Below are 12,708 nucleotides of genomic sequence, written 5' to 3' on the forward strand. Positions count from 1 at the left end.
CTTATTTGATTATAATCATACTATTATTTATTGCAAAATCAACAAATTAAAAAAAATCAAATTAAACAAATAACATTGTATTATTTAATCTGAAAGAATAAATATAGTAAACTTTTTTAAGAAATTTTGGATATTAAAAAAAAAAAAATTGAACTAAAAGAACTTTGTTTAATACTTACCGTTACTTAAAAAATAAGGTTTATTTGCATTTTTAAAAAGTAAATTTTATCTGAATTTCAGATTAAGTAAAAGTAAATTGATGTAAAAAGAAAGAATCATTTTTATTAAAAAGCTGTAGGAAATACCTGTAAAGAGAAATAATTATGGTTCCTTTTTTTATCCAAAATAGAAAGCAGATTAAGTTTTTAAAAATAAGAAAGTTTTATAATTAAACTATACCTAGACTAAGCTTTAAGATCTTTGTTAATGTTAGTTAAAAGTTGCAAAAACCAGATTACTTTTAATTTAGAATAAAAATAGGTATGCGAAGAGCCAATATAAATATGAAACACAAAAAGTAGGAACATTTGTTATTAAATTGCTATTTTGTTGTAACTATCTTAGTTTTCCAATAGCTTTCAGGTACTACAACTACGTTTGAAGTAGCTGAACCGAGTGCTAAAGGCATTTTTGTAGGCTCTATTTTCCATTCATTAGTCAATGGTTTAAAAGTCCTGAAAAAATATTTATGTTTTTAATTTTATCAACTATGAAAGGTTTGAAATTGTAAAATATTTTTTGTTTGCAAGAAGAACTTAAGGTTTACTCATTAAAAGAAAAGTTCAAATGTACTATCTATTGTAACATAAATATCGATTTATTAGTATTTCACATACTTTAAAAATGTAGTCAAACTATTTGTTTGTATTATATAAAATTAAATACTGAAGTCTGTTAAGTTGTAAAAATTAATCACCTTTTCGATAAAGTAATGTCATGATCTTGTTAGTGTTTTAAATATGTTTTGTATTATACAACTATTATACTAACCACACTTGGTCAGTTGGTTCATTTTCTCCAATCCAACCACCAAAAAAATAAATGATATCCTTAAAAACTACATGACTCGGATAGTACAAAAGTGAAATGTCACAAACTTCCTTGTTTATGCTCAAAAGCTCCCATTTCTCGTTTTGATATCGTTCAATAGAAAACTCAATACCTTCTCCACCTTTATAAGCGTAACATTTAACAACTAAGTAAGGTATATTAAATAAAGTTAAGAATTTTTACAGTTTAGAAAATTGCATATTAATTTTTTGTAGGTCATCTGGTTAATAAGAAAATACTTTGACCAGAAGATATTATTTAAATAATTTATTTTCAGATAAAAAATATAGTTAAGTAGCAGACATGTTTAATCCAGTATAAGCTTTGGTATTCAGCTCCGGTTTTGTATTAATTTTAAATACACAAAAATTTTACACCAATCAAAAAACTAAATACTTAAAAATCTAATTTAAGCAGAAGAAATAGTTTTTAAGTTTTGAAGACTATGTTTAAGCTTAGCATAAAGTGTTTTCAAAGAAATATATAGAAAGTATATCAAGAAACTTCATGTAAAAACAAAACTACTCACATTTTATTCAAATATTTTAACTTATCTTTCGAAATTTCAACAGTTATCTATTCACTCAATTTCCTTTTCAAAATGAATTAGTTCATATTTATAAATATTTAGTCACTAAACTACACAATTTGATTATTAACTAAATAAAATATAGTGAAAATTAGTTCTCTTCTCATTACACTAAAAACTACAAACGTTTCTTTAAGTTTGTTTTCAAGTGTTAATAATTAATTATACAGCAAATTTAACTAAATTTATAATGCTTCAGTTTAAAAAAGCATTTACAAACTTCATTTACAAACAAAAAACAAAGTCAAGGAAACTTTTACAAGTATTGTATAATTATACTTAATTAGTTTTTTTACTGCTTTTAATTATTTGATGAAACTTTTTTCGGAGTTATATAACTTGTCCATGACCAGCTTCTAGTTTTAAGATCAATTAAAACTCATTCTAACTTTTTAGACTAAATTTTCTTTTTAACTCTATCCTTATTACTTTACACAATTGAAAATTTAATTAAAACTTTAGTTAAATGATATTTGTGAATACTTCAATAAAGTAAAGGTAAAAGTTTATAGTAAAAACTCGTTAAAAAGTGTCTAACATATTTACCAGTCAAAAATGTTGAAATTTTTTTGTAAGAATTTTTTAATGGTTAGTATTTTATTTTAAGCATAAAAATTTAAAATTATAATACTTAGTGCACTTGCAAAAAGTCCTACTAGGCTTGTATTCGTTACTTTTTTGCAATATCTGATCATGCAAAGAGATTACTTTTATAATAAAATTATCTAAGTATCTTTTAGCCGTTTTATCATGTTTGAGTTATAAAAAAGTAGAGTGAGTATACACTACTACATATTGTTGTATTTAAAGCTTTTATACACTAAATTTGACTTAGCTAAGATTTTTTTTTCTTATGTACTAAAGTCACTTTTAGGGAAGCTTTAGATTAGCACTTCAGTGTTATGTAAACATTTGTTACGACTTTTGATATGTTTTATTATTATTAATAATTATTATTCTAAAACTATTTTTGAAGTTGCTCACTAACCAGCACATATTATAACGTTATCATTGAATGAAGTCATAACGTGGGAATCTCTGCCTTTACACATAAATGTTCTTTCCTTCCAACTAGCGTCTTTATCACAGTTAATTGACCAACATCCTGAAGTTTTTTCGTTTCCTCCACTTATGTAAATTTCTCCTGACATAACACAACCAGCATGTCTGAAGTTTTTTTTAAATTTTAATAGCTAATTATAAAACCTCTAATACTGTTATTTCATTTTTTATGCTCTAAAATAAATAATAATACAAAACCTGTATCTCGTACTTGGCAAGGAAACGTGTTTGTGCCAGGTCATTGTAGCAATATCTAATTTTTCAACTGATGACAGATACCCTCTTGCACCTAAACCACCAACTACATATATACAGTTGTTGATTAAATGAGCAGTGAACAAAACTCGTTTCGTCTAAAATTAATAGTTTTATCAGGACTTATTATTTATGAGTGATTAAATAGTGTTTTATAAAAGTTGTTGCAAATTTTTATCTGATTTTTTTATTTGATTTATAGCTCAAATTACAAGTGTATTTGATTTTGAAGATTTATTTTTTTGATTGAATAGGCTATTTAACTTTGTTTAAAAGTATATTTGTTAAAAAAATCTTAACCCTATTTTTACTTTTATTGAAATGATAAAATATTTCGTTCAGTGTTTTTTAGTAATTAGTTCTGGAATATTTTGCACAAGCTTATAACATTATTTCTACTACTAAAACTTAGACTTAAAACTTATTGTTTATAAGAAAAAGTTTTGTACGACACTAATAAGTAGCAAAATTTCAAACTCCGTAATGAAATAGTTAAAATAGCAATTTTTCTTAACCTTCATTTCAGGACCCTTATTCCATTTTCCTGACGACATGTCAAGGTAGTGAACTTCACTTGAAATGCAAGAAAATGGGTCATAACCACCGATAATAAACAAAAATTGATCTACAACGACCGCACAATGCAAACTGCGGGACTCTGGTAGCGATGTCCAATCATGAAACTTGTTCAAAGTCGTGTCATACAAAGTAATCTGTAAACATAAATGAAAATTTTTTTATAGATAAGTAAATTATACGATCACGACTAAATTAGACTATTGAGTTTTGAACAACTCATTTGTTTTTCAAAAAATAAAAAGAAAAGTTTTATCTGATCTAAATTTTCAAATTGAGTAGTTTTTCTAAAATAAGATACCTTGTGGTAGTATCCAACTGGGGTGTAATCCTGATTTTCTGAAGTAACATCTTCAACAATCGCTGAGCCTCCGCAAGTCACTACATAGGGAACTCCCCTCATACGCGATCGAATGGGAACATGAGAATTTTTTGAAGCCATGACATTAGCGATGTGAGCACTAATAATGTCGTTTTCAATTACAAACTGTTCTGTACTAATGTCACTCAGCAGATGTTGTATGTCAATGAGTGGGTAGCGTACAGTTGACAGAATCTTTATCATAAAAATTTAAAAGTCAATCACATGTAGGTACATTAAAAAAATATATTTACTTGAAATAAATTCATATCTTTAAGTTGAGAGCACAACGATTTAAATTCTGATGATTTAAGCTCTGAGATTTAAAGTTCTGAGTTATTTTGAATTTTATCTTTAATGGTATGTTTTTAAATGTTTATATAATTATCATAATCTTTTTTAATTAAACCTGTTAATTTTTCTACTTCACGTTAATTTTGAGATACGGCTATTATGAACTTTAAAAATGAAAGAAAATTAAAAAAACACTACAAGTCTGACTTTGTTTACAATTTAGTTATTAAATCAACAATTATGTATTACCTACTTAATATTACTATATTTAAGTGAAATTTGTGGTTAGTAAATTTAAGTTAGGTAATAACAGCATTTATAAAAGTAATTAAACACATCATTTAGTTTTAACAAAATAATTACTTTTTAACACTGATATTATGATATTTGTCCCAGAAAAAATTCAACTAGGTAGAATTAAACATACTAGAAAAGGCTGTTAACAAAATAAGACTAAAACCTTTCCTAAAAAGTGCATGTAAAATTACCAAACGGCTTAGCGATATTGAGAAGATAACAACTATTTACCAAAATAAAATCTACATTAACTTAAATTTATTTTTTTTTATAATTTATCTCTACAAGAAAAAAATTAATGATGTATTTCTATTACTAGAACTTAGACTTAAAACTTATTGTTTATAAGAAAAAGTTTTGTACGAGACTTATAAGTAGAAAAGTTTACAAACTCCGTAATGAAATAGTTAAATTAGCAATTTTTTTATAGAGTAGAGTAAATATTGAAATATTCATTAAACAAAAGCACTAATTTACTCACACGTTCAGTAAAATCTTTTCTCGACTCGTAATTTTCCTTTAGCCACCTTATACATGCTTTAAAAACTACCATTTCGCCATCACTTGAAGGAAATTCTAAATTAATTTCATCTGATTTAAGTATTTGTTCAGCAACTTCTACGCTTAAATCTTTAAACACTTGTGTCTTTGTTACACTGTTGAAATTTTGGGATATCCAGCTGTTTGCTGCTACCTGAAAATTGTCGGCTTGCTTTTAATTAGTTATCATCTGAATACATGTGCTTATAAATGTCGTACTTAGATGTGGAAATATAAACAAAAGGTTGTAATTAACTAGACTTTAAATAATTTGTAACTTCTAAAATCTGATCTCACTAGTAATAGAGGGTAGCTGTCAAATTTTCACGAGCGACAAAATTGCACGAAGACGCTGTTGCATGAGCAGACAACTTTGCACGGAGACATTTTCGCACGGGTTGAATTTTTATTTATTTTTTTTTATCATTTTTTTTATAATATTTTATTTTTATTTTTTTATTAGTTATTTTGTTATTTTTACTATCACTGTCACCCCTAACCCTTACCCTCGTTCAGTAACTTTTTATTGTTTTTGTTTTTTAATTAATTTATCTTTTACTTTTTTTTCATTTTTTTTTTACTCTCGTGCAAAAATAACCCTTCGTACAAAGTTGTAACTCGTGCAAAATTGACCCTTGGTGCAAAATTGTCTTAGTGCGATTTTGACCCGTTCACAGTAATAGAATGTATATGTTTTTTGATTTGACTTTTAATTTTAACAGGTTAAATATATACAGCTACTTATTAAACGACATTTGATAAGTTAAGTATATTACTTTTTTAATTGAATAAGATTCTACGTTTTAATCATAACTTCTGATTTAAAAGATGTTTAACAAGTTGTAAAGTTTTTTAATGTGAAGAAAATTAAGTAAACTATTTTTTAACACAGTTGTATATACAGTACACAGCACAAAAGTGCGTACTCAACCGACAGTGCGTACTTAAGAGGTTTCAGTATTCACCTTTATTATACCTTTATTATACTTAAGCTGCTGTAAAAACGATTATGAAAAGCTACAATCAGCTTTGAAAACTTTCGAAATGTTTTTAAAATAATTTTTGAACAACAAAAAGTGTATTCTAGACCTGAACGACAAGCTAAACTAACAGACATGTTTTCAAGAGCATCTAAGCCTAATAAATTTCAATTGTATTATTCTTTTTTTTTTCGTTAAACATCTAAAAATTTGTAAAGATTTTTTATACACTTTTTATATTTATGTTTCAACATTTGAGTATCTAAATATCTATTGCACTACTTATCATTTTTGTTTAATATGATTTTATTAAATATTTTTATTCGTTTGTTTTCATTTAGGGGTATGCAAATGTCTATTGCACTTCTCCTTATTATGTTAATTAAACAAACTGTAATATGTTTGTTTTAAGTACTGGATTTAAAACAAAATTAGTGGTTTTTCTTTAGTACATTTCAAAACTTTTTCTTATTCTTTAGTTTTCGTTTTATATAGATTAAATTAAAGAATTATTTTTTAAATTTTTATTTAAATATTATATTTTTTATGACTACTTTCAGGTAATTCTTTTTTTATTGTTGTTTTTCAAACACAGCGTTTTTAGACAAAAAACTTTAGCGGTAGGTTACCGTAGTAAGTGAATAAACAAGTCTTGGAAAAGTAAAAGCAACAGAAAAGTTTTATTGAATTACAAAGCTTAGAATTTAGTATAGAAACTAGTTTAGTTTATGTAGGTATCTTCTAAACGTCAATATAAACGGTTAGCTTCAAAAACCTGCAACTAGTTTGCATATTTGTTGACCTTGGTTTTTTTTTAATATTATTTTTAATTTTAATTTTATCAATAAACTATTTTATTTATATATTTGTTACATGTTTGGGTTAGAAATAGAAGAATAGATAATAGTAATAATTTTATTGTTGAGTCAACAAATATGCAAAACAGTTGCAGGTTTTTGAAGCTAACCGTTTATATTGACGTTTTTTTATAGTTAATGACATCATTATGCTACAAACTTTTCTTCTGTTTTATAAGCTTCAATAAAGAATTGGACTAAGTAAAAATAACCTTAGCTGAGGTTTAATATTAATAATTTACTAATTAAAATTTCAATCTAAGGTTTTAAATTATTTATTTCATTTTTGAACTTGTATTTAAAATTAAAAGATAGTATAAATTTGTACGTAAAACTAAGACAATTACTTTATAAAAATACTTAAATTTACTTTTTTTAAACTGTCTAAATAACTATTAAACTTATTTTACAACTTGATAAAAAGTATAGTATTATGTATATCGAAAATAGTTGTGAAGAAAAGACAAAAAAGAAATCAAGTAGTTTAAATACATATGTTCTAAGTTGCAAATGGTATATCAAAACATTAGCTTTTATTCGTACTTTTGTACAAACATGTTATATAGTTAGTATGCTTGCAAAAAATAATGCACAATTATACTTTTTATTATTTCTTACATATCTCATACAAACTTTACTAGATTTTACGAGATAGAATATGCGTTTTGATATTATAAATAATGTCTTAGGAATTTTTATGTTTAAATATAGTTTGTAAACTTAAGCTAAGCCATAATGTCTCTATAAACGATTATTTTGATTTTCAGATATTGATTATGACTGATGATCTCATAACTTATTATAATTAAGTGAAACGTAGTTTTATAAAAAGATTCATAAATCAACACATTTTTGCGTTTTGATAACTAAAGTTAATAAATAAACTTTAAAAAATATATTTAAAAATTTGTTACAGTAATAAATTACATACGTACACTGTTTTATATATTTTTAAGTTGTTTCATAGGTTTTTTATGGCGTTTAAAAACTAAAAAAGTTTTAATCAAGAAGAAAATCCGATAGATTTACACAACTTGTGTTTTGTATATTAATTTAATAAAAAACCTAAATGATATATTAAAAATGCCTTTTAAAAATAACAACCGAGCTAAGTTTAAAATAAATATTGCTTTTATTACATCATTTCAAAGTGATTTAAAAATCTGTTCGTATAATCATAGTGTCTCAATTTTTATTAGTATTTAGTGACAGCTAACTAATTAATACTTTATTTTTGTAATTTTTTAAAATAATTTTAACATTACCAACCTCAAGAGCTTCACTCTTATTTTCAATGGCAAGCTGCCTAAAAACTATGCAATTTTCGTTGTTAAGGATTGTTTCTAAAATTTCTCCACAGCAATCAACAAGTTCTTTTGATCCAACCAAATAAGCGGCTCTTATAAGTTTTTGTACAGATGTAGATGCCACTTTAATGTTTCCAGTGTAAAAAAAAATTAGACATTTATTTAAAGTTCCGACTGGAAATTCATTATCATTTAAAATCGGCTCCTCATTTTCATCTAATAAAGTTTTAAAGTGTGGTGAAAGTGCGCTTAACAGCACTCTGTGACAATTGAAATTTGGAACTTGAGGTTTCGTTTCAGTACCCATTCTAAAATTTATTTCACAATCACAATACAAACTTTTTATTCGCAGATCGTTGAAATGATCTAACATTTTAAGAGGAAATAGAGGGTCTTCGTATATAAATGGATCTTGGTTCTTAGCTTGCGAAATAACCGGAGATTCCAAATCGACTTTACTTACTGTAGATTCTATTTCAGTTCCAGCAAGCTTAAATCTCTCGCAGGCAGCAACAATATCGTCTAATTCGCATTTTTGACTTGTTTCTAGTATTTGATCAACATTTTGAGCATCGATTCGAATTCTTGAGTTGTAAAGAAAGTTTACGATCTCTGAAATAGTTTGATTCTTTATAGAAGTCTCATCCTTTTTTATTTGTTTGTTTGATTCGTCTTCTATACTTTCTTTGGTTTCTACATCTTTGCACTTAAGTGAGTCTTCTTTTTTTTCAAGTTCAACATCACCTTCTTTGATAGAAACTATTTTTTCTGTTTCATTTGTATCAGCTACTTGACATTTTTGACTTTCTATAGTTGTAAACCCAGAACCCTCACCGTTTTGATCTTTATAGCCTAGTTTTTCTGTTTTGTTTTTTTCAGTATCTTCATTGTTATCAAATTTTCTCGTTTCATCGTTTTCTACTTCTTCTTCTAATTTTATTTCAACTTGATTTGGGTTGTTTTTTTCATGTTTTTCATCAGCTTCTTGATGTAGTTCAATTTCTACTTCATCTTTTTGATTCGGATCTGGGCTTTTTTTTAATTTTTGAGTTAATTTTTCCTGTAACTCATCTTTAACACTTTCCTTTTCTTTATAATCTTGATTTTGTTCGTCTTTATTACTTACTTCCTCTATTAAGTTATTTTCTGCTTCGTCATTTTGTTGTAAATTCTGGTTTATTTCAACTTCTTTGTTCACTTCAGCAAATAATTCAACCTCTTCTTTATTTATAGGATCTATAAATTGGTTTTTTAATTATTAAGTTTCTACTTCACTGTTAAACTTATTTTTATTCCAATTAAAATACCTTTATTAACTTTATCTTGTTCTATTTCATCTGTAGTTTCTACTTCAGTTGCTTTTATATCCTCATCTTCAGCTAATTCATCTATTGAAATTTCTTATTTATTAAAAGGTTTTTTTAATCTTCTATTTTTGGTCCCTAAAACTCCTAAAAGACTTATTAAAAACTAAAACGAATACATAAATATCAGTTAAGAAATTTAAAAAATATGAAATTGTTAAAAAATAAATATTTATCTATCTTTTAATTTATGTTGTATAAAAAAGAATCAACATAAAATGGTTATTACACAAAGCATCGATTTCTAGTTTAAAAAGTTTGTGTTGTTTATTAAAATTAAGTCTTTAGTAATTTATTGACTTTTGTTTTGATTTAAATAATTAAATTAAAAAGTTTTTATTGAGAAAACTCGTTACTTAAAAGATACCTTCATTGACAACATTGTCTTCTTTTATGTCTTCACACATCTGAAATATACACTAAAATAAATTTTTCTACTAATAAATTAATTATTAATCTATTTAAATTAAATCAAATGCCTTAGTTAAATAAGAATAACATAGCTGATGCTCATTCAAAAAAAAAAATACATAATTAATTTAATAGCTTTATGGTTGATTCAGTTTAAGATAGTTACTTATGTTTATAATTCACGTTATATACATAACTGTTTTTAAATATTATTTTATATATTACCTGAAGTAAGTGTTCACTATATGAAGCAACCAGAGTGTGCATAACAATATCACGATCTCCAATCATTACATCACAACCCTCTCCCTTTGCTCTCATCTCAGACAAAGACACCATAAGCAAATTAGCCAACTTCTCACGTGACCCAATGTTGTGGTGACGCACAAGTAGAGATGATGCTATATTACCCATGCTGTGCTGTATTCTTTTAAGAGCGCTTTTAGATGGCTGTGGTGGCCTCTGAGGCGGTAATTTTTTTTTATTAGTTTGTTGGTTGTTAGGCTTCTCTGTGTTATTGTTTTTCTTATTGCTTCCAGAAAGCTTACTTTTTATGCTTTTTAACATTTCACCATGTTAAAAATATTAAAATTTTATTTTATAAAACTTTAAAATATTGAAATCGTATTAAACAAGTGTAATTTTAAAACTATTTAATATTAACTGCTTTTATTTATTTTTATTTTTTTTTTTTTTTTAAAGTCTATAGGTAAAAATATATTAATAAGAGACATCTTTAACACATCTTTAAAAAAGCTATTAACTCTGTTGTAGTTTCAACTAAAAGACTTCAATACTTTTGTAAAAAGAAATATTGAAAAACTTTTACAGAGACTTTTTGCATTAGAAAATATAGAAAAATGTGGAAAGAAACTAAAACTATCTAATAAACTGAATAAGAGGTAAAAATAAAAACTAACAATCGGTAATGATAAATTGGTAGATTAATTTCGAACTAATATACAGATTTAATGTTTGCTTTCAATAACATAATTATACATTTTTTAAATCGATTAAATATTTTTCATATCTTATACATATATATGTATATGTATATATATAAGCTTTACAAGCGTAGTAGTTCAAAATAGTTATACTATATTTTGTTAAGCTCCTCACTTTGTAGTAAAAAAAACTAACAAAAAAAGTTAACTAAAAGAAACGAAAAAAATATAGCATTATTTATTTAGCTTAAACATATTGCGTTATTATGTTTCAAATTTATATTTCTAGTCTTTTCTGGTATATTTTTAAAGTTTAGATTAATAGTTTATTTATCTGTTTTATTAAACTAGACAGTCGATGAAAACTTCAATTCTATTTCAATAAAGCACTACAAGCACTTCTTTTTTTTCTAATATTTAGATACAGTTTAAGTTTATGTTCTTTTTTAATCTTAATTATATAATTTTATAAATAATTATTTAAAATTTACTTAATGAAATATGTTTAGTTTTTTTCCTCCAGATTAATAACTTTATAGTTTTTCAACGACTTAAGTACTTTTCTCTTTTTCGTACCTTTTAGATTATTTTTGAAACACATTTTTAAACTAATTTTGAAACATAACTATATTATACGTAATTAATCAAACTAATATTTATCAATAACAAGTCACTGTCCTCAATCAAACTAATCTTTATTCATTTACGCTATCTTTTATAGAGTTTAAAAAATGTTAAAATTATTTGTTTTAGATAAAAAAACGTAAAACTTTTTTTGTTTGAAACAATAATGTTAAAGTCTTAACATAAGCTCAAGTATAAACTTAGTACTTTGCCTAAGGCATAAGAACATACGTGTTTCCAGTTTATGATATGATTTTTTTTTACAGTAACATATCGAATTGTATGCTTAATTGATTCATAATATACATTGAAATATGTTTTAATTTTAGTTCATGCAAAAATAAATTGAAAACAAGCATTGCTTGAATTTTATTTTACAGCTTTATTGAAAAATAATAACTTAAACGTATTACAAAACTTCTAATTTTAGTTTTGTGGATAACTAATTGTTAACTAATTGAAACAAAGTATTTTTATGTTTCATAAAAACTTCTATACTTTGAATAATACACAACACTATGACGCTTAAAAGTTGATAAACATCATTTACATTAGCATTTATATATTAATTTAAACTTGATAATCGATTACCAAAATGTCTTATAACTATATACCGGTTTTTATCTACTATTGAGTTTTTTGATTTATATACAAGCGTAGGCGTGTTTGTACTGGTTTTCTGGAGCTTGTGCGACCCTGAAATAAAGAAAAAAAAACCAAAAAAAAAGTCTAAATTTATGAACGAAATCGGTGCTTAATCATTTATTTATTTATTAACTTGTTTTAGAAGATTTGCTTGTGCATTCTTATTAAGTCTTAAAGTGTCATGAGTCAGGATACCATAAGAAATTTCGTGTAAATGTAAATAAGTTTCACTTTTGTTTTTAAACAGCTGGAACTAGTTTTAAATTAAAACATATTTGTAACGTCAATATAATTTAATAACTTGTGAGAGCCTACTTGTAAAAGGAAACTTTTAACTAATTTTCTATGAAAAGGTAAGTATTAGTATTTCAATTTAGTTTATGCACTATTTTGAAGTATACATTGCAGTTTTACTTTAAATTACATAATTATTAATAATGAACTACACTTTTTTTCTTATATGAAATAAATTTATGAAAAGCAAAACTTGTTTATTTTTGATACATAATAAATTAAATTTTTGGTAATATCGAAGCAGATTCCCACGAGTCT

The 12,708-nt window shown here is 25.1% G+C and overlaps 1 protein-coding gene across 1 annotated transcript; it reads right to left on the reverse strand.

Annotated features, from left to right (window-relative positions):
• Positions 1 to 216: 216 nt before the first annotated feature.
• Positions 217 to 10,546, reverse strand: LOC145833893 (kelch-like protein 36). Its single transcript, XM_082941143.1, has 11 exons — positions 10,169 to 10,546; positions 9,900 to 9,939; positions 9,476 to 9,556; positions 8,131 to 9,404; positions 4,966 to 5,178; positions 3,834 to 4,088; positions 3,472 to 3,669; positions 2,900 to 3,054; positions 2,628 to 2,806; positions 991 to 1,171; positions 217 to 674 (listed from the first exon to the last, which is right to left on the reverse strand). The coding sequence occupies exons 1-11, from the start codon at positions 10,508 to 10,510 to the stop codon at positions 542 to 544; spliced, it is 3,051 nt and encodes a 1,016-aa protein (XP_082797269.1). The 5' UTR covers positions 10,511 to 10,546; the 3' UTR covers positions 217 to 541.
• Positions 10,547 to 12,708: the final 2,162 nt, after the last annotated feature.

The sequence above is a fragment of the Thalia democratica genome, chromosome 4 (assembly GCF_965202585.1).
Source record: "Thalia democratica chromosome 4, ktThaDemo2.hap1.1, whole genome shotgun sequence".
Classification (NCBI taxonomy): Eukaryota; Metazoa; Chordata; class Thaliacea; order Salpida; family Salpidae; genus Thalia; species Thalia democratica.